Source organism: Mauremys reevesii, linkage group 1 (assembly GCF_016161935.1).
Source record: "Mauremys reevesii isolate NIE-2019 linkage group 1, ASM1616193v1, whole genome shotgun sequence".
Taxonomy (NCBI): domain Eukaryota; kingdom Metazoa; phylum Chordata; order Testudines; family Geoemydidae; genus Mauremys; species Mauremys reevesii.
This window is the reverse complement of record NC_052623.1, coordinates 250,968,588-250,991,365: the sequence shown is the minus strand read 5'-3', so window position 1 is coordinate 250,991,365 and position 22,778 is coordinate 250,968,588. Positions and strand designations below refer to the sequence as shown.

General features: G+C 41.4%; 1 protein-coding gene across 12 annotated transcripts in view; it reads left to right on the top strand.

The window, feature by feature from the left end:
- ERC1 (ELKS/RAB6-interacting/CAST family member 1) overlaps positions 1–22,778 on the top strand; it is a 562,177-nt gene that overhangs the window by 238,535 nt on the left and 300,864 nt on the right. For 9 of the 12 annotated variants that reach the window (XM_039546701.1, XM_039546771.1, XM_039546761.1 and 6 more), the window contains one exon: positions 8,832–8,843. The exons of the other annotated variants lie outside the window; for them this stretch is intronic. In XM_039546701.1, the coding sequence (XP_039402635.1) occupies positions 8,832–8,843 (12 nt within the window). The remainder of the gene's footprint in view (positions 1–8,831; positions 8,844–22,778) is intronic. 12 annotated transcript variants of the gene reach the window in all.

Genomic DNA, 22,778 nt, shown 5'->3' with positions numbered 1-22,778 from the left:
AGTACTGCTTCATAATAGAAAACTCACAACAAGGAAAACTTACCTGTAGAAGTGGAAATGTTTCCAGACTTGGTGCAGCCACTGATTTATACCTCCTCTCAAGGCTTGTCTAACACACATTCTCAGTTACCTGCTGAATTTAAAAACCACAGGTTTATTGCTGAGCTCCATTAAAATTCCCCTATCTGCCATCACAGCTTTTCACTCCCTCATTGAGTGGTTTTCAGTCTTCACCCACCCAACCACTATGAGGTATATTTACAGGCCTATTCAACCTCTTCCTTTCTGTCAAGGAGCCAGTTGCACCTCAGAACCTAAATTTAATCCTCAGTGTGCTGAAGAAACATACATTTGAACCTATGGGGATGGTTCCATCCTTCCTTTGTCCCTTAAGACCTTGTTTCCTTATAGCTAACACCTCAACCAGGAGGGCAGGGGACCTTGGAGCATTGATGGCTGACCCAGGGTACATGGTGTTCTATCGTGGTAAAGTGACACTAGATCCACACTCTCACTTCCTACCTAAAGTTTCTTCAGAATTCCACATTCATCATAAGATTCACCTCCTGATGTTTATCCCAAGCCTCACTCTTCAAGATAAAAAATGAGCCTTTGTACACTGGATGTAAGAAGAGCTCTCGCCTTTTACCTAGGCAGGACCAGGCCCTTTAGGGCTTCACCTAGGTTTTTTATCTCCATTGCATAATGAATGAAAGGCCATCCAATTTTCACCCCAAGACTGTCAAAATAGGTTACAGGGTGCATCTTAACTGGTTATGAAGCCTCCTCCGAAGGTGATAGTTCATTCTACCAGAGCTCACGCTACCTCAGTAGCCCTACTGAAAACCATACCCATCTCAGACATATGCAGGGCAGCCATCTGGTCTTTGGTGCACATGTTTTGCCAGCACTACACTCTTGTGCTTGCTTCTAGTGCTGATGCAGTTTTCAGTGATGCTGTTCTTTAATACGTACTGAATTTGCCTCCTCGGCATCTTCGACCATAATTGAGGTACTGCTTGGGAATCCCCTGACGTGGAGCAGTCATAGGGATTCTACTCAAAGGAGAAGAGGTTATTTACCTTGTGTCCCCATGGGTGCTCCACTACCCACCCGCCTTCCCCTCTGCCTTGGAGTCTTTCGAGGAACTTCTGTGGTTGAGAAGAATTGGAATAGTTGCAGGTCCACCCTGTCCCTATACACCCTTGCACTGGTGTAAGTCCTGCCGTCCTTCAGATGCTGCTGACAAAAATCTGTGATCAAGAGTTCACAGGCACATGCACGTCCTGATGTGGAACACTCATAGGGGCACATCCCGAAGAAATCTTGTTACTATAGAAGGTAAGTAACTATTCCTTCATTCCCTGAGCAAGTCTGTTCTGTGTACTGCATGAGGCAAGGTTCCTTTTGGAAAAAAATCATATGTGATCATGCAGGTAAGGACTGTATCTTAATGCTTACCACAAGGGGCCCCAGTTAAGGTTGCACAGGCCACCTTTAATTCTGTCTTTTCCTAACTTTTGAGTGCTTGATTTCATAATGTTATTTTAACACATTGGTTCTCAAACTGGGGGTCGTGACCCAGTTATGCAGGGGGTTGTGAGCCCCAACCTCAGCGTGCAGCTGCATGTTGCGAGCCCCGACTCCTGCGGCAGGCTGTGAGCCCCAACTGCGACTCATGGCTGCGAGCCCCGACCCCTCTGTGGAGTTGCAGGACTGCAAGCCCCGACCTTGACAGGGATGCATGGCTGTGAGCCCTGACCTCGGTGCACAGCTGCGAGCCCCGACTCCGAGCTGCAAGCCCTGACCCCGACAGGGATGCATGGCTGTGAGCCCCGACCCCTGTGCCAGGCTGTAAGCCCCAACCCAAACCCTGGCCAGGAGCGGGGCTGTGAGCTCTGGCCAGGCGCGGGGCAGCGAGCCCTGACTCCGACCCCCCATGGGGCTGTGAGCCCTGACCGCAATCCTGGCCAGGAGCGGGGCTGTGAGCTCCGGGCAGGCGTGGGGCAGTGATCCCTGAGTCCAACCCCCCATGGGGCTGCGAGCCCAGACCCCAACCCTGGCCAGGAGTGGGGCTGCAATCCCTGAGTCTGACCACCACGAGGGGTTACGAGTCCTGACCCCAACCAGGAGAGGGGCTGTGAGCCCCGAGCTGGGTCATCCAGGACGCTGTGAGCCCGACCTTTGTACTGGGTTGTCAGGCGGAGCCCAGCCATGTGGATGGTTATTACTTGCTTCAGGTCATTAATTGCTGTCAAGTATTAAAATAAAATTCTACTTAAAAATAACTTTTCCACTTATATTTAATTTGATAAAAATGTGTTTTAGTCTTAATTTAAAAGCAATGAGAAAAGGTAAATTCATTTTAAGCAATAGAGTTCAAATTGAGTATTTAACATAGTATTAAATATCAAAAATGTGTTTTTAATTTCTAAGAGGGGGTTGCACTCAGAGGCTTGGTGTTCAAAAGGGGTCACCAATACAAAAAGTTTGAGAACCACTGTTTTAACACAATATTTTGTGTAACTTCCTAGATTTTTAAGGAGGCAAGTTGAAAAAACTAATTTCAACATGTGGAATTATACTGACCCCTACATCGGTCAACTGTAAGGTTGGGACCTTTAGACCAACAGTACAAACCCTTTGCCACTAGAGCTAAGTAACTGTTAACAGTAGTAGGCTGTGTTATCTGCTATGCGGACCAACCACTAAAGGAGAATGAGACAAGTAACTAGACAGTGAGGTTTCACACCTAAAGTTAACATAATATAAAGACTCAGGACTCTCCTGAGTTAAATTCCAGGTTCTGGAGGGAGTATACACTAGTGGGTTATAGACCCGCCATCTCCATGTGCCCCCAGCCTGTCGCTGTCCCCACTTTCTGCTCCTATCCATCCTCTCCTGAGTTGCTGCCACTGTCTCCCCTGCTCTGTCCCCCTCATCCCTAGAGCTCTTGGTCTCGAACCTCCTTTCCCTCCTTTTAAGCCTCTTCCTTGAATTCCTACTCTGCTTCTATCCTTTGGCTCCTGCTCTATCCCTCTGCTCTTGTCTCCCTAGTTGTAATCTTTCTGCTCCCCAGCTCCACCCCTGGCTTTTCTTTCCCAGTAACCCCTCTCTGTTCCTCACCCTCTCCTTAATTATATTAAGTCTACTACTTCTCCTCCTCCTCCATACTGTCTGAGCACCAGCATTGAGAGGACAAGAGCAAAAGTCTTCTTGTCTGAGTTCCAGTCCCTGGAACATGCTCAGTCACTCTGTGGGGAGTGGCATATTTGCAGCCTGGTTATTATGTAGGAGCTGGAACAGGATAAAGCACGCTCAGTGCAGATAAAATCTTAGAAAAACTAACTGCCAAACTCGTTATAAGGAGACAAGACTTGAAAATTTATTTTATTGGACTAACTTCTGTTGATAAGAGAGAGAAGCTCTTTTTCAGGCCACACAGAGCTCTTCTTCAGGTCTGGGAAACTTACTCAGAGCATCACAGCACAATGCAAGGTGGGACAGATTGTTTAGCATAAGTACCCACTTCGTCATACATCCGACGAAGTGGGTATTCACCCATGAAAGCTCATGCTCCAAAACTTCTGTTAGTCTATAAGGTGCCACAGGACTCTTTGCTGCTTAAGCATAGGCCGTTAGCACATATTGTAAGGGACCATTCAAGGTAGTGTGGCCCATTAACACCTCTGCAGCCAAAAAGAGGGGGTTAGTGGATTACAGATCATTGTAATGAAACCATAAATCCAGTGTGTCTGTTCAGTCCATGATTTTTAGTGTCTAGCAGAGTAATGAATTTAAGCTCCCAGGCTCGTGTTTTGAAAGTGTCTTGCAGGTTTCCTTTGAGGATGATCACTGATAGGTTAGACATAGAGTGATCACTTTGTGAAAAGTGTTCACCTACAGGTGATAGGAATTTTTTGTCTTTTATCATTTTCCCGTGTGAGTTCATTTGAGAGGGTAGTGATTATCTGGTTTCACCCACACAGTTGTTGTTGGGGCATTCAGTGCTCTGGATGAGGTATACTGTGTGTTGTGATAGGCATGTGTAGGATCCATGGATCTTGAAAGATGTGTTGTGGGGGTGTTGATCATCATAGCAGTGGATAAATGTATACAGGTTTCTGTTGTTCTGGAAGGGTCTGATGCTGCTTTGAGTTGATGTGTCATAGTCTGTGGGGAGCTTGCTCCTGATGATGAGGTTGAAGGGTTGTTTGAAGGCCAGAAGTGGAGGTTCAGAAAAATTTCTTTCAGGATGGGGTTCCCATTGAGTATGGGTCATAGTTGTTTTGTGATATCCTTTATGGGTTCCAGTGTGGAGTGCTAGGTGACAACTAGGGATGTGCGGTCAGAGGGGTTTTATTTCTGTATTGAAGCAGATTCTCTCGGGGTATTTGGGTGGCCCGTTCCATGGTGGAATCTACTTCTCTGGTGGTGGTTTTGAAGGTGGTTAAGTGTGTTATGGTGTATATCTTGGACTTTCTCTTTGGAGCATATTCTGTGGAATCTGAGTGCCTGGCTGTAGGTAACTGAATTCTTGGTGTCTTTAGGGGTGGTTACTGGATCCACAAAGGTAGGTGTGGTGATACGTAGATTTCTTGTATATGGTTGTTTGTAGGGTTCCATTGTTGAAGCTGATAGTTATGTCCAGGAAGTTGATGCTAGGGTGGCACTGTTCCAGAGAGAGTTTAATGTGTGGTGGTGGTTGAAATTGTGGTGGAAATATTTGAGGAAGTTTAGGCTATCTGTCCAGAGGATGAAAATATCATCGATGTATCTCAGGTATATCATTGGTTTCATGGTGCTTTTGTCCAGGAATTCTTCTTCAAGGTGGCCATGAAGAGGTTGGCATATTGAGGAGCCATCCTAGTACTCATGGCTATTCCCATGGTATGGACAAAAAGTGTTTGTTTCCTAATGTTAAATTGTTATGGGTGAGGATGAAATGGATAAGTTTGGCAATATGTTTGGGGTGGATATCTGAGGGTTGTCCATTGTCTTGTAAATATTTCTAAATATAACCTCACGCACCTTGTCTCTCTAATATCCTGGGACTGTCATGGCTACAGCGACACTGCATACAAACTCGTAATAAGTCTCTACTGAGCATGTGTAAACTGATTTTTCAGAATCTCAGCCAAATTTGGATGAATTTCCTTGGGGAGGGCAACAGCCACATCCCTGACACCAGAGAGATGCCCTTGCTCTGAATCATGGATGTGCGATTGCATCTCAGTAGTTATAAAAATTTATTTAACTTAGGCAAATCTCTCCCTTGTTACATTAGGAATAAAAAGGAACAGACCCCAAGATCTGTCACACACTACAGCAAGGATGAAAGGTCCATTAATAGCTATAAAACAAGTGAAATAAACACTAACACCCCTTCTGCCCAAGACATCTGCAATGAAGGAACAGGTGTACTAACCTTCCTGAGTTTTGCTAGAGTGATAGGAACAGACTAGTCGTCTTCCCTTTTCTCCCACAAACGTACAATCATAAAAGCGCTCTCTCAGTACAGCCAAAATGTCAGAGACTACCCCAAGACAGTATTCTCCTTCCCCTGTTCGGCTGGAATGAGAGAACACACACACACATTATTATACGGGACCCATGACCACCAAAGCAAGTGGAATTAAAAGAATACCCATGTCCCCTCTCCTCTGTGCATTCAAAATTCAAAGTAGAGCATGCATTATACTTTTACTCACAATTGTATATGGAATTAAAGGAACAGACTCCTCTTTTCCTTGCTACAGTCAAATGGAGGAATATGCATACTCAAGCACGAGGAATAAATTATGGCCAGAACAAAAAAATAAAATAAAAAAATAAAAATAATGGAGATATACCTATCTCCTAGAACTGGAAGGGACCCCGAAGGGTCGTTGAGTCCAGCCTTCTGCCTGCACTAGCAGGACCAAGTACTGATTTTGCCCCAGATCCCCAAGTGGCCCCCTTAAGGATTGAACTCACAACTCTGGGTTTAGCAGGCCAATGCTCAAACCACTGAGCTATCCTTCCCCTCCCAAATTTAAAATTTAATTTAATTTAATTTATTTATTTAATGAATCCTCCAGTTTAATCAACATATTTTAAAATATATATTTCTCCATGATTAAATAGTAAAATGATGTGCATCAAATCAGTTTTGCCCATCTGTTACCCAGAAATTTGGTTTAAGCTGGCTGTATTTTGATATAAATTGAAATAAACTCTTAAAAGGTAAACAGTTCCTTCGAGACTGGCATCTGACATTACAATTCTGTTGTCTCCCTATGTAAAATATGTCAGAGAGTGCACACTTAATGAGGCTGGGGAGAAGAGCTATTCTGGATCTTGTAAAGAATGCTCTGTATGTTCTTGCTTGAAGGGAAATTGGCTGTGTGAAGCAATAAAAATGATATTGCTTTGTAACCAAACATCTATCATTTATCTGACTCTGCTTGCTTGAGGAAGATGTTTGCTTCTCTGTGCCTTTCTTGGTCAATTTCACTGATGTTGGTTTTGGAAGAGAGATTTTGTGCACTGAGATTCTATTGCTAAATTTCCCATTACTTTATTTTGAGTGCAGTACATGTTATACTTTGGCTTATTTTCACTCTGCAAGGAACAGCACATTTGCAAACTTTTCAGTTAGCTTTACTATGTTTTTAGAAAACTATTCACACTATATTCTCTCCCTTTTATTCTAGATATGTACTAAAGAGGCCTAAAATCCTATTTCACGTGTTTCATATATTAAACCCTTACAGAGGCCATGAATCAGCAATAACATATTACCATTTTCTTGGTAAGAAATATCGTAAACTGAAGATGGGGTGTCATTTTCTCTGTACAAATCCTCTGCAACTGGTTAAATAGCATTTCTCTGCACATAGCTTTTCCAACACTGGTCTGCCTGTCTCTTTCATTGGCAAAAGAGGACACCTTTACTGCCAATTGGAAGAACTTAGTGGTTTGTTCAAAACTCCCTCTTTTGAATAGTGTAATTTTTTTCTAGTCCTTAGTCCTGTGCTGAGTTCTATTGAGATCTTGAAGGAAACAATATCCATAGTATGAGTAACTACAGACTGACGCTGGTGCACAAAGTGTAAATTCCTAAACTTCCACTGTCTGGATTCAACATTTGATTAAAATATTCCTTTCCCCCTTTTTTCTCCTTGCAAGTCCCATAATCTCTGTCAACCAGACATTTGTCTTCCCTTTTTTCTATTTTTTTAATTTACTTGACTGTTTATAATTGTGGAGTTAAACTCTTAAATTTAAGGACAGGCCCAACAGACTTGCAACTTTTGAATATCAAGGAGGCCTGTTTTATATACACTATTTTTCAGCTGGATTGACTGAGGAGACTGGAGTGTTAATGACTTGCTTCAGGATCATACCTATAAACGGCACTCCACACAGCCTTCAGTTTCAAGTATATTCCTTTAAGAAACTTTTAAAGATAATTGTTTTAAATTATGAGAGTAAGTTGTTTTTTATTAGTTTCTTTCTTGCAAGCCACTGCCATACTTCTCAACTATACCTCATTTTGAAGGGTGTCACCCACACAAATTTGATATCCCATCATCATTATTGTTGAAAATATTTATATCAGAAATAAAGAATCATAAAACTCAAGTTACAGTTATCTACACTAAAGGCATGAAACCCATAGCCTTTCAACTTTTCTGCATGAATTTTTGTCACACATTGTATCCCTCTTTTGGATCTTGGGATAATGAGCAATCTGGCCACTGTAGTTTAGTTTATAGAATCCCATATGTATTTAAAAGTCAAATTGATGTTTTTGAGAGCAGGAAATGTATTTGTCATCAATCCTTTTTTTTTAATATAAAATAAAAGAATAGAGCATAAAGTTTCAAATCTGGGGTAAAATGATTATTTTGGGTTTCTGGATCTTTATTGAGCATATCACTCTTATCAGTGAATTTGACAATGGGTGTCTGTGAAAGGGGGATATTGGAGTTTACACTAGAAGGGCAATAACGAACCCATGGGACCTCTTGCTGTACAGGAAACTCCAGCATAGCATCTTAGTCAGCCTTGTTGTTGAACATCGTTGGAGAGAACTGTCAAAAGATATGCCTTTGTTCATTATTGTTTTTAGATTGCACCTTATGTGGAATTTGGTGTAAAGACAGCAGCAGTGTGGGAAGGAGAGGCTGATAATTCTGTTTCCGTTTCGAGAAGTTGTTCTAGTGTGAAAACTAATAAAGATGGGCTAGATTTCTTTTTAGCTATGACAGGATAAACTAAGTCCTGCAGCCTTAATTTTGTCATTCCATGCCTCTCAACAAACCTGGGTCATCGGCAGGGAATGTGGTTCCAGATAATGCATTTTTCATACTCATTGAAAGAAAAGTAAAGCCTGAAAGAAAGGTAGCCTGAAGAAACTTATCAGAGTTGTAGTGCCACCTTGTATTTAAGATCCACACTTAAAAAAAAAAAATCTAATTAACATTCCTGAAGGAAGTTGGCTGGTGGTGTTCCAGTGCAATCCCAGAGGTTCTGAAGTTGGTTCATTTCCCTGCCCCAAGAAACAATTTATACTAGAGATAATGTGCCCTAGAGAAACTCATCTCTAAGTAGAATGGTGTAATCTAATTAGAATGTGTGTCTTGTTAACTGAGAGGTTGCAAACCTTGGTGCACTTTGTTCTAGGAAGAACTTTGCTCGTGTGTGTGTTATTCTGTCTCTAATGCTGTACTAGTTGTTTTGTCCTGTTTTCTTGTGCTGTATTATCTCTGAACAGGATTCTCGTTAACCCTTTCTCTAACTCTTTCTCTTTCGCATCTCCTTCCTGGATTTGCTGTTCCCTTCAGCCTCACCTCAAGGTCAGTATCCACTTTTAAGAAAGATGTTTATTAGACTGCTGTGGGTTAATCTAAAATTGAGATCTAACAAAAGGCCAGAACCAAACCACTTCAGGCATTAAAACAGAGAACCAGGAATCTGGTCCAATCTATGGAAGTGGGAGTGCTGGCTTTGAAGGGTAAAGAATGAATTTTAGAAGAACACAAAACTTGAACAATTGACACAACTTTTTGTTTCCAAACCAGTGTACATCAAAGAGCATCACAAGATTTAAGTGTGCTGGGGATATGGAGCTTGGGGGAAGAAAATTGCTTGGTATTTAGGTCTTGAGATCATGTGGTGGTGGTCAGGGAAAATTATTATAAAAGGCAAAAAAAAAAAAAAAGGCTGGAGTGAGACACTTAGGGTATGTCTTTGTCTATACATGCAGCTTTGCAGTGGCACAGCTGTACCACATCTGGTGAAAATGCTCTATGCTGATGGAAGAGACCTCTCCAGTTGGCATAAAAAAAACCCACTTCTGCAAGCAGCATAAGCTATGTCGGCAGGAGAAGCTCTCCTGCTGATGTAATGCTGTGCACATGAACACTTATGTCAGTGTAACTTATGTCACTCAGGGGTGTGAACAGTCCAGCCCCCTGAGCGACATAAGTTTTGCTGACATAGGCTACAGTATAAATGTAGGCTTAGTTCTGGTGCTGTTTGTTTTGTCTGGAACCTCAGGAAAAAAGGGGTTTAATTGGTGATCATTACTTCTGATTCATATTGAATGTAATACCAGTGGCTTAATATAAAACATCAACTATTCATGTTTTGGTATAGGTTGGAGGCCCCCAACTTTGCATGAATAGCTGAGACCAGCCTGGATGATACACCCAAACTGGTTCAGTAGTTAGTTCTATCTGAATAATTAGTACACTCTGAATCCAAGAGGAGTCATCAAGGATACGTATGACTATGCTGTATACGTCCAACAGTGATTATAATGAACCCTTCTGACCTTAAAGTCTGAATCCCTGGCCTGAAATTAGATCCAATGGTGTATCTGTTTCTAGGCTGAAGTTAAATGGGGGCTGCTATTGGTGTGCAAATTGCCCTTTTACACCCTAATGGTCTTCAGTACAGAGGAGTTTGGACATGCGAAGGTAGGTGGTGCTCAGTAACTTTAACATCCACATAGATCTATCTTCTGAGCGTGCCCAGTTATTTCATGGCTACCATAGTGACAATGGGGATTTCCCAGCTGGTTGCAGTCTCAGTGCATGCAGCTGGCCGCATTCTAAATCATCTGGTATTTGGGACAGGATTAACAATTGGAGAGTTGAATATTGCGCCCATGTCATGGATTGAACAGTGACTCCTGTGTTCTGAGGTTAGAGCACACCGCATACTGTTGGGACAAGGGACCTGCTTTCCTGAATTGCTCCCAGGGACTCCTAATTAAACTTCAGTGATTCAAAAAGGCTCTGAAGGAGAGTACTGTATTGCTAACAGATGACAATTATTGCTATAGTAATCCCTAGGCTTCGTCTTCCCTGGCTTCATCTTCACAAGTCTCTGTGGTTTGCAGCTGATCTGTGAATGAGAAAGTGAGAGGGAAGATTGTAGAGAAATGGTGGCAGAAGTCTCTTGCAGAACATGGTTGATTGAGTCATAAAGTTGTTTTGAATCCTGGTACCCTGGCTATGTGAGAAGCAAGGAAGTGGTTCTTTGTCTCCATTATAGCATCTGCAAAGTCTCAGTAGATTTATCTGACTTAATAGTCTAGTTAACTTGAACTGACTGTCTGGCTGATGATATGAATCCTTCCTATGAGGAAATTATGCATATTTTATGGGGGGGTAGCGGTCAGATTCAGACCAAAATGTCTACATCTGTGGAGGTGGGACAGTATCTAGAGGAGCCAAATACTAGGTTTTCCTTTGTGTGAATTTCAGCAAGTGGTGTCCTCAGAAGCTCTGGATATGTTGGGAGAACAATGTGCTGGTACCTGTGTCTGGACTTCAATGTAAGATGTGCTAGAGGTCTTCTGCAGCTAATAGTAAAACATCAAAGTTTGGAAAAAGTATAGATGGTCATTTTCTAACAAAAAGGTATTTCATCCATCAGGAGTTAACTCTGGCCTGGTCTACACTAAGAATGGGGGGGAACTAGGTGGCACAAAAAATTCAGCTCGTGAAATACGTGGCTGAAATTCTACCTACTAGTTCGAACTCACCCGCGATCAGCGCGCGGCGCCGAACGACCTCCGCTCCGCCAACTCTCTCTGCTAGCTCTCCAGCTGGTGGTGGAGTACCGAACTTTTCGCGCTCTTCGCTTCGAACGATATCGTCTAGATCAGGCGATAGAGAACGAACGAAACTCACTCTCACGCGACCGTCGACCAGGAGTGTAGACTAGCCCTCTGTTTTGGACTTTATTATGATAATAATATTAATTGACCATTGAACTGGAAGTTTATGGTTGCTTAGGCACCAATGATCATGACTTGAATGCATTCAATATAGGCAAATAGAGGACAGTCCCAAACAGGAGTGTGTGTTTAAATATAAATATGCACACACGCACTTGGTGCTTCAAAGGGCTAATTTTCCAGAGATGAGGAAAAATACATACAAAATTGATTGGGAGGGAAAACAGAGAAAAATCTGAATGAAAATTGGGAAGAGTTTAAGAAGAGTTTGCTAGATGGTCAAAAAGCCACAATTCCACAGTAATGAAAGAGGATAACTTTGGTTAAAAGTTCATCCTCAGTAAGAGGGTTAGTAAAGATGGCTTCCTAAGCCTATATCCATGTGTGTGTATTAAAAAAAATTATAAAAAGGAAAAAAGGGGAAATAGCAATCAAAATAAATTAGAAGATATGAAATGCAGAAAATTGATTAGGGGCACTAAAGACACCAGAGAAAATCTGTGTCTGACAGGACTCAGGAGGGCAAGGAGGAGTATTTTAAATATATCTGGAACAAAAGATAATCCTAACAATGGTGTAAACCCATTACTAAATGGAGATGGTAAAATTAGCAGTTATGCAGAAAAGGCAGACGTGTTCAATAAATATTTGCAATCTGTATTTAGAAGGAAGTAGGATGTTGTATGTTAAACAATATCTACTAAGGATAAACATTTTTATTATAAATCAGCAGGCCTAGATAACGTGCACCTAAGATTCCTAAAAAAGGTGGCTGAGGAGACCTTGGGCCTGCTTAGGTTAATTTTTAATAAATCTTGGAATACTGGGGAAATTCCAGAAGACTGGAAGAGTGTTAGTGTGCCAATATTAAAAAAGGGCAAGTGAGATGACCTAGATCGCTATAGGCCAGTTACCCTGACATTAGTCTTTGGCAAAATAACAGAAAAACTGATGCAGGATTCAATTTTAAATGGTCACAGTATAATTAATGCCAGTCAACATGGTTTTATGGAAGATGGGTGTTGTCAAACAAATCCGGTTTCATTTTTGAGGAGATTACAACTGTTAGGGCAAATTGGGATTATGGGATGGTTATGAGGGCTGGAGAGGTCTTTCTGATACGTGATTATAATGTGTTTAAAATTATATCACCTAGAAAGTTTGATTGGTGCAATAATAATTCAAAGTAAATAATAAAGTAAACAGAAGCTCTGAAAATATTACTGGTTAAGCAAATTTACCACAGAATTTCATGCTGAGCTATTAAGCATTCCCACTGGTGGTGGTAACTGTCCTTGTGGAGCTATCTAGTGCTTAACTGAGGGAGTGAGAATTACATTAACACCTACAATAGAAGGAAAATAATGAGAAGCACGTGGTTAAAATCAGTCATATCCTGTGATCCTTTATATATCATAAAAATCTAGAAAACAGCAAATGCCATATAGGGACAGATAATGAACTATGGAAGGCCTGGCTAGCAAAATCTGGTTCTATACTGATCAGGTATATTTCAAGTTAGGATTGAAATATATTGGCACAGCTGAAGCAGGAAACCATGAAGCATAAGTACAAGGAAGATTTTAAAACAAACAAACTAGAAATGTCTACCATCAAATTAGATAACCTATCCATGGGGAGGGAAGGGGAGGAAGAGCTTATCGCACTTCACCAAACTGAGCAATATGAAGTAATTGTGTATACCCTGAAGATTTGTTCCAGGATCCTGTTTTAAAAGGATCTCATATGTTGATAAAACAATTTAAATGGTAGTTTAAACCATTGAAAATACAAATAGAAGCTCTTTTTTTCATCGATTTAAAAGCAGAAACTAAGATATGACAGAGGAAAATTAATTTATCCCTCCAGACCGACAAAGCTAATGTTGACCTATTGGTACTCAAGTCTGAAATCCTGTTTTTGCATAATAAAGGCTTTTTTCACGGCCATTTTTATAATTGTTTTTTAATTCATCCGAGCACTCTTCATATTGTCTCTGGGTGCTGAGCAATATTAAAATAAATAACCTAAAATACAGGTTGACAACTGTCAACTTTGAAAAATGCCATTAAACTAGCATAAAAATGACTTTATTTTTTAGAAGTGCTAGGCAGTATAAGAATCCTTTAACTGATTTCATTGAGAACTGATGATGAGTTCATGAGAACTCATTATCTCTGCAAATCAGGTTGTTTGGATTTAGGTACCTAACATTAGGCATCCTCTAACAAAGCTTTAGCCTAATCCAAATTTAGGAATATTAGTACAGGTGGCCTGACTTGTTTAGCATAATTCATACAACGGTCTCAAAGACTTTGCAAATATGAATTAAACCTTACGCTATCCAGGTGAAGGATGGAAGTAGTAATACTTTTAACAATAAGTACAGAGAGGTTAGTGTCAGAGCTATCTTCCATTGCCCTGTTTCTTACATTCTGGTTTGCTGAAAGCTCTCAGTACAAACTCAAACTTAAGTACAATATCACCTTTTCAGGCAAGTAAACTAGGATCTTAAAAGCACAAGGTTTTCAGGAACTGTTTGCCCTCTAAAATAGAATACTGATTCCACTAGGAAACCCTGAAGAGCACTCTATATCTTGTACAGCGAAGTCGAAAGGAACTGTTGGTGGATATAGGCTGTTAGTCAGGTACACAGTGTAGTTCCAAATAAGAGCCCATTGCAAGATGTGCCTGTATAAACTGAGTGGCAATCTGAACAACTCCAGGCTGCCATAACCTGGTAAAAGAAAATTTAAAATATGGTACCACCTCAGAATAGAAGCTTCACTCTACCCCTCATCCCCAGTCCTAATACAAACCTAAGATGTAAAGATACTTGTACTTCAAAGGCACAGTTCATAAATGTGCCCCCTTTTAGTATACTAGTTCTCAGATACATAAATGTGGGTTATGGAGGCTTGAACATGTTACTGATAACAGGTATGGTTGGTAAGGTTATAGGAACCATCCTTTTTGAAGTGCTTAGTGCATTACAGTATTATCTGACTGTGTTCCTTTCTCTATTCATTTTCAGTTAACCACCTATTCATGAAATCAGTAAATCTTCTTTGTTAAAAGTACAATGCCTACTTACTACTATGATAGCTCCCAGTTAAATTACTGTTAGAACAGGAAATATTCCATACACAGGTATGTGTTGTAAGTAATAGAGATGTAATTGTAAAAGTTAATAGAGATGTAATCTTATTCTACAGAATGTTTTCAGTCTTCCATGGTAGCTCAGCACATTGCAGGATCAGGCTCTGGGCTAGCCAGAGAGATTTAAGAATATGTTGGTTCATTTTATATTCTTCTGACCCTTAATATTTGAAAGGTTATTACATGGGGTAGCAGCATAATAGAGACATCCTTAAATACGTCTGATTCTAAGACTTTCTATTTCAAAGCAGAACTTTGGTCCTTCAATGTCTGTGCTATTGTTTTCCTCCTGAAGTAAATCTTGAAGAGCCAATATGCATGTATTCTTAAAATCAAACATGAATTAGGCAGAGTAGGGAAAGGTCCAAATGCCTGTTTTACTTAGTATTTCATGACAATTCTATAGGCCTTTTTTCTGTTTTTAAACTTGTTTAAATCCTTTAAAAAAAGAAAGAATTGAATATAAATCCAGGAAGATAATTAGTAACCCTGCCTCTTTCCCAAAAGATGCTTGAGAACCAGGTTTACCTCTGGAGATAAATTAAATAGCCAGTGGAATTTGTGGTTTTCCTTCAACATACCAGTATTGTAGCCATCAAACTTTGTGGTTATAAGAGTCTTGTTCCATGGTTTGAAGTGGAAGTTCTAATATTTTCCTTGAAGGGTTCAGTCCTGCTTTTGTGTCTTCTTCGGACCTAGACATCATCTCATAAACTTTCACTTTTTTCCAGTCTACAAATATTGTAATTTTACCTCTTCCCAGCTTCATAGTGAAATTAGTATTAGATTGATTCTGCACAACATAGATGAGTTTTTCCTGTATTAGTGCTCTGTTTTTAGTTTTTTTATTCATTAAGTTTGAACTTTTCCTTTGGGGATTTGAAATGGTGCAACGTTTGAGGTATATGCACACACAAGCACTTCCTTCATGTGTGTGTCAGCTGTGTGCTATGCATTCTGAAGAGCTTTGTGTGGAATGATTTAGGGGCAGAAGAGTCTCTTGTGATTTTTTTGGAGAGAAATTGGCAAAACAAGGTGTTTTCATTTACATTGTTTATATAAAACCTCCTTTTAAATTATAACATATCTGCATGTTAACACGTCCAAAAGTAAACAAATTATCTAGAGTGGCATCATGAGAAGTTGTTATTCTAACTTCATGAAATGTTAAAGGTTTGCATAATCTGTATGTGTCAGATTACAGTTAATCAAAGAAAAATATCTGGAGGGTTATTTTTCTTCTTTAATGGATAATTTATGTGCATTTATTAAGCAAAATAGATACCTAATTTATATGGCTTTGATAGAAAAAGCTAAGTTGAAACTTACAGTTGCCAAAAGTAATTTTCTGTCATTTATCTAGCTAGGTATAAGAATGAACAAATGGACTCCTTTAATATATGTTGAATTTTGTGACTAGTGTGTGAATTTAGGCTCAAACCAATTCTCAATGCAAGTGGTCGCAGCTATAGATATGACCCAAAATAACTAGTATAGCACCATCAGTTACAACAGTAGAGTCTGGATTGAGCAATAATACTCTGTTTATCAGGAACTGAATAAGATTTGATTTCCAAGACAAACTTAAAACTTGTCTTTTTGTTCCTTTGTTTCTGTGGTGGTTACTCACTCACTCACTTTCCATCCTCCCCTCTCAACTCTACTCATACCTGGCTGCCATAAGAATCTGCTATGTAAAGTTGACCTTGCAAAACTGTAGATAAGCAGTAATTGCCTCTGGGCTTCAGTTTCTACCATAATGGCTAGAGGAATTGTGGACTCCCCCCCCCCCCCCCCCCACAAAAAAAAAAGCATGGGTGCTTTTGATAGCTGGTCATATAACTGTCAACAAAGGTCCAACTTGAGGTATGCGTTTGCTGTTTATAAATGATGAAAATACATATATGTAAAGAAAAAGATAAGTACCGCCTTCCTGTGTGTGGCATATCACCATGGATATAGTAAGGCATTTAGGGTAGCAATCTTTTTCCTAGCAATTGGTAATCAGTACAGTAAATCGGAAACACTTCACTTTATAAATGTATGAACAACATACATTTTTAATTTCCTTTAAGTTTTCCAGGTTTGCCAGTAACCAGTATGCCACACTTCCCGCCAATGTGATGCCACAGGGCACTAGCTGCTGGACAAGGTTTTCACAACTTCTGAGTTCCTGGAGTAGTAGTCAAACTGTAGTTTGTATGTGTGTCTGTCTCTCACACTCATATGATCCAGTAAATCAGGATTACACTCCTGTGGTCCTGACAGCTGGGTCATTAGCTGATGGTGCAGAATTACAAGTGTCCTACTATTACTCCTTTTGTTAAATAACTTATTCTTCGAGTAAGTATAGTCCTTTTTATACTGTGTTATGAAATTTTGTACATACAGTATTACATACCAAGTAGATGCCATTACAGAAGGAACATTTCTGCTTTATTTTCTCTGAGGTAGATGTGCTTTACCACAGTGGAATCCGAATGTGTAAAGTGACATGTGATCTTATCGTACATCTGAGTTTTCAAAGCACAAAACTCTCTACAGTGTGTAGCTTTGCATACATTTTCTCATTAGAAAGCAGCTCTGTGAGAAATTTTGTAAGCTTACTTGTAAACCCAGATTTCCATTCTTCTAACATCAGCAATTTCCCTGCCCTGTGTCTGGTATCTCATTCTATGCTCCAACAGTAGAATTTTCTTACTTCATTAATATGATCAATATATTTAAGTAAGAACACTGGAAAGGGAAATAATTTAACTCTGAGCATAATGGGCAGCACAAATGTAGTTGAGTGTAGTAGTAATTAGCCTTTCTGATGTCAGGACTCCTAAGTTTTGTTCCTCACTCTATTACTTTTTCTCTGTAACTTTCAGCAGATTACTTAAAGGAGGTTTTTCAAAGTAGCGAGATGGGCACTGTGATGGGGCAAAGTGCTCTCATTTGGCTGTTCTGAATATGCCACCACTTGATTAGACACCTATGTCATAGAAGGGGTTATCTTTTGAACACCTGCACTGTGTTCTCTGCCATATTCACTTTATCTCGCCTGTTGAGCATGCAGGACTCTGGATTTTCAAAAAACAAACAAACCCAGAGGACTGAACTACATTACATGTCTTGTCATGTCCCCCACTTCACAACACAGATTGATACATTGGTTTCCATGAACAGCATCACCATGAAAAACGACACACGAGGATTTACAGAATACAGAAGATGGCAGGAACTCAAAAGTAAAGCACATCATTGAAGCACTGTCTGGTTCAGAGTGTACTTTAAACATAGTGTATGCCTCCTTGGATGTGCCTGCGCTACTTGATCAATTGCTATGCTCATATTTGACACAAGCATGTGGACAAAGGGGATCCAGTGGATATAGTATACTTAGATTTTTAGAAAGCCCTTGAAAAGGTCCCTCACCAAAGGCTTTTAAGCAAAGTAAGCCATCATGGGGTAAGAGGGAAGGTTCTCTCCTGGACTGGTAACCAGTTAAAAGATACAAAACAAAGGTTAGGAATAAATGGTCAGTTTTCAGAATGGAGAGAGATAAATAGTGGTGTCTCCCAGGGGTCTGTACTGGGACAAGTATTATTCAACATATTCATAAATGATCTGGAAAAAGGGGTAAACAGTGAGGTTGCAAAATTTGCAGATGATACAAAACTACACAAGATAGTTAAGTCCAAAGCAGACTGCGAAGAGGTACAAAGGGATCTCACAAAACTGGGTGACTGGGCAATAAAATGGCAGATGAAATTCAGTGTAGATAAATGCAAAGTAATGCACATTGGGAAACATAATCCCAACTATACATATAAAATGATGGGGTCTAAATTAGCTGTTACCACTCAGGAAAGAGATCTTGGAGTCATTGTGGAAAATTCTCTAAAAATATCCATTCAGTGTGCAGTGGCAGTCAAAAAAGCGACTAGAATATTGGGAATCGTTAGGAAAAGAATAGATAATAAGACAGAAAATACCATATTGCCTCTATATAAATACATGGTATGCCCACATCTTGAATACTGTGTGGAGGTGTCCTCGTCCCATCTCAAAAAAGATGTATTGGAATTGGAAAAGGTTCGGAAAAGGGCAATAAAAATTATTAGGGGTATGGAACAGCTTCCATATGAGAAGAGATTAATTAGATTTGGATTTTTCATCTTGGAAAAGAGACAACTAAGAGGGGGATATGATAGAGGTCTATAAAATCATGACTGGTGTGGAGAAAGTAAATAAGGACGTGTTATTTACTACTTCTCATAACACAAGAACTAGGGGTCACCAAATGAAATGAATAGGCAGCAGGTTTAAAACAAACAAAAGGAAGTATTTCTTCATACAACACACAGTCTATCTGTGGAACTCTTTGCCAGAGGATGTTATGAAGGCCAAGATTATAACAGGGTTCAAAAAAGAACTAGATAAATTCATGGAGGATAGGTCTGTCAATGGGCTACTAGCAGTGCAGAATGGGCAGAGATGGTGTCCCTAGCCTCTCTTTGCCAGAAGCTTGGAATGGGTGATGGAATGGATCACTTGATTACCTGCTCTGTTCGTTCCCTCTGGGACACCTGGTATTGGCCAACTTTTGGAAGATAGGATACTGGGCTAGATGGTCCTTTGGTCTGACCCAGTATGTCTGTTTTTATGTTCTTATTTGTGATCAGCAAAGCCCTGGCCGCACATATTGGATGGGTGTACTGTTGTTTATATGTGCTGCCTCCCTTTTGAAAAAAACCCTTTCTTCTTAGGGCCCCCATTCTCATTCCCTCTCCCCTCACCCTAGTGCAATGCCCCAAGTCTCTACTGCCACCCTCCCTGACTTGCACTTTCCCTAAAGTTTCATGTTATGTGTTTGCTCCTATTCAGTATGTGTCTATTGTGACAAAGTTCCTCCTCTACCTTGGTGGGTCCTGCGCTTATTGGCAGAGTTTGCTCACCTCAGTGATCTTCCCCACAGTCTGGGTCAACTTCTCCTGTGTCTGATCAGGAGTTGGGAGGTTTGGGGGGAACCCAGGCCCGCCCTCTACTCCAGGTTCCAGCCCAGGGCCCTGTGGATTGCAGCTGTCTATAGTGTCTCCTGTAACAGCTGCATGACAGCTACAACTCTCTGGGCTACTTCCCCATGGTCTCCTCCAAACACCACCTTTATCCTCACCACAGGACCTTCCTCCTGGTGTCTGATAACGCTTGTACTCCTTAATCCTCCAGCAGCACACCCTCTTACTCTCAGCTCCTTGCGCCTCTTGCTCCCAGCTCCTCACACGCACTTCCTCTCCTCTGGCTCTCTCCCACCTGACTGGAGTGAGCTCCTTTTTAAACCCAGGTGCCCTGATTAGCCTGTCTTGATTGGCTGCAGGTGTTCTAATCAGCCTGTCTGCCTTAATTGATTCTATCAGGTTCCTGATTACTCTAGTGCAGCCCCTGCTCTGGTCACTCAGGGAACAGAAAACTACTCATCCAGTGACCAATATATTTGCCCTCTACCAGACTCCTGTACCCCACTGGCCTGGATCTGTCACTCTATGTACTTCTATCTCTGCCTGCAGTAAATAAGTTTATAGTGTGTTGGTCTGTTAGTCAGTGGTTAGCAGGATATGTGGATGTTATGCAAGTCCCCGGACCTTTGAGAATCTATGAGAGGTGAATGTTCTTGTGCATTCTGAGTTAAGCCATACCTAAGGCATTCATCTGAGATACCTGTTAGGGATTACAAAAATGCTAGATGAGCAGCCTTATCCTTAATCACATCCCTGCACTATCCTTTTGTTCCCTTCTTCCACGTAGGCCTTCAGGGTTAACGCCTGGAAGTTGATATATAACCAATATGAGGCCAGACCACAGGTGTCAAGTTCTCTGTGAGATATCCTGCTTCACAAGTGGGCAACTGTCTACAACACTAGGTCACTAGGCTTCTGAATCCATTTAAGATGTTAGCCCTGTTGGAGCTCATTGGAATAATATATTTTGTCTGCATATTTCATTCTTCTCACAGTCACCTCCAACTAAATAAATAGTTCTTCAAGTGATTGTCCACATAGATTTCACTCTCGGGTGCAACACTAGGAAGTACAGCTGGTCCTAGGAGGACACCATCCCCAAAGCCAGCAGGCAATGCAGGAGATCAAGTGGGATCCCCTGGTGATGGGGGATTGCTTTGCATGCTGCAAGCCAAGACACTTTCACCAGGACTGCTTGTACATGGATTGTAACTATGGCCAAATCTGGGTGTCCGACTCCAGGGCCCCCAAGAAGGAGCTGAAGAAATTACTCATTCCTGTACAAGTCAATGGAGTGAAGGCACAAGGTCTGATAGACTTGGGTTGCAGCCAAACCCAGGTGAGGTTAAGTGTGGTGGGACCTGAAACAGACTCCGCAGGCACCATCTATTTGGAATGCATCTTTAGGGATGTGCGCCCTCACCCCACAATGAGGATGCCATTGAAGGTGCAGGACCACGATGAGGAAATCTGCATGGGGGTATCCACAAATCTTGTATACCCTATAATAATTGGGGGGGTTGGAAATTTTCTAGGGACGTACTAAAGTTTGAAGGGGTTTGTGGAAGAGACTGACGACAACTAGGAAACTTGAGGCCGGCGGGGCCACAGACTTTGGTGGGAGGTGATGAGTATGAGAACCCAAAGGATGGAACATCAGCCTTCACAGACGATGACCCCACCGGTGCTAGCTGAACTTTCCCTAAGAAGATTAAACAACAGGAAGGACTATGTTAACTGACTGAGACCACCTATTTTCTGACAGAGTTGACTTTGTGGAAGAGCAAAGAAGCAACCTGACTTTAAGCCAAGCCTACAAACAGCTCACCCAGGTGGTAGAACTGCAGTTCTTGAAGTAGTGGCCACATTTCGAGCTGGAAGGAGATAATGTCTAGGGCAGAGAAACACTACCACACCAGGGAAGTTAAGATGCAACTTCTTGTCCTGAAGTTGTACCAGAGGGAAACATGATGGTTGGTGCACACAATACTTTCTGGGGGTCACCTTGGTTCAGACAAAATGCCAGACAGAGTGGCACTTCGGTTTTACTGGCCGGGCATCCACCAGGAAATGTGAGAGTACTGTGCCTCCTGCCCAGAATGCCAGTTGATAAGTCGTAAGAAGGTACACCTCACCCCACTAATACCCCTCCCTGTGGTGAGGACCCTATTTGAGAGGATCAGCATGGACTTGGTGGGACCAATAGAAAAGAGCACAATGGGTTTCCAACAGATATTAGTTATAGTGGATTATGCCACATGGTACCCTGAGATGATGCCGTCTGCTCCATGAAGTGATGGCCCTCGTCCTGGAGCTCATGAAAGTGTTTGTCTGGGTGGAGATCCCACAAGAAATAATTACCTATCAGGTACTAATGTTATCTACGAAGTTATGAGAGAGTTATGCAGCCTGTTGAAAATAGAGACTTTAAAAACATTGGTGTACCACCTCTGGGGTTGCAAGCACTGCTCAGATTCCCCTACCCCACCCCCTTGACTGAACCATGTGATGCTTTGAAACATTCAGGTGACCTAATTTTGGGTCCCAACCCATGGGTTGAGAAACCCGGTTCATAACAGGGCAGAGACAGACTTAAAGCTAGCCCAGGAGGGATGAGAACCGAGCTCATAGACTGGGCTGCAGACACCAACAAGGGCACAGTGATAGTCCATGTTGAACCTTTGTTACCCTGGAAGGGATCCATCCATTCTTCCATTTTACACTGTGATATTTAGCCACAGGGCTGAGCCACTGAACATCTGCCTGATGAGGGTAACAACTATAGGGGGTGCCAGGAGAAGGAAAGTGTGAAGGATTGCATCCAGCCAACAGGAGGCACTTGAAAGGTGAGTACCCTCTGTCGCAGAAACAATACAAAGAGAGCTGAGGGCCATCTTGGACCTCAGGGTAGTGGAGGAGTCGCACAGCAAATGACAGAGTTCCATTGTGTATGTGCCTAAGCAGGATAGGACAACCAGATTTTGCATTAACTTCCACAAAGTCAGTATTGTGTCAAAATTTGGCACATACCCAACGTTGAGGATCCACAAATTGTTGGAGAGGCTGGGGGCTGCCAGATATATCACCACCCTGGGTCTCACTGGCAGTTCTTCTTGACTCTGGAGTCCTGAGAGAAGACAATCTTCTACATGTTGTTTGGCCTATACCAATTCAAGATTATGGTCTTGGGCTTGCATGGTGTTGCAGCCACATTTCTGAGGCAATGGGATAAGATGATGCAATCTCACCACCAATATGCAGCCACATACATTGATGTTATTGTCATCTATAGCAAGATTTGCAATGATTATCTAAAGCATGTTGCTGGGGTCCTGCAGACTCTTAAAAACTTGGAGCTTACAACCAATCCATCCAAGTGC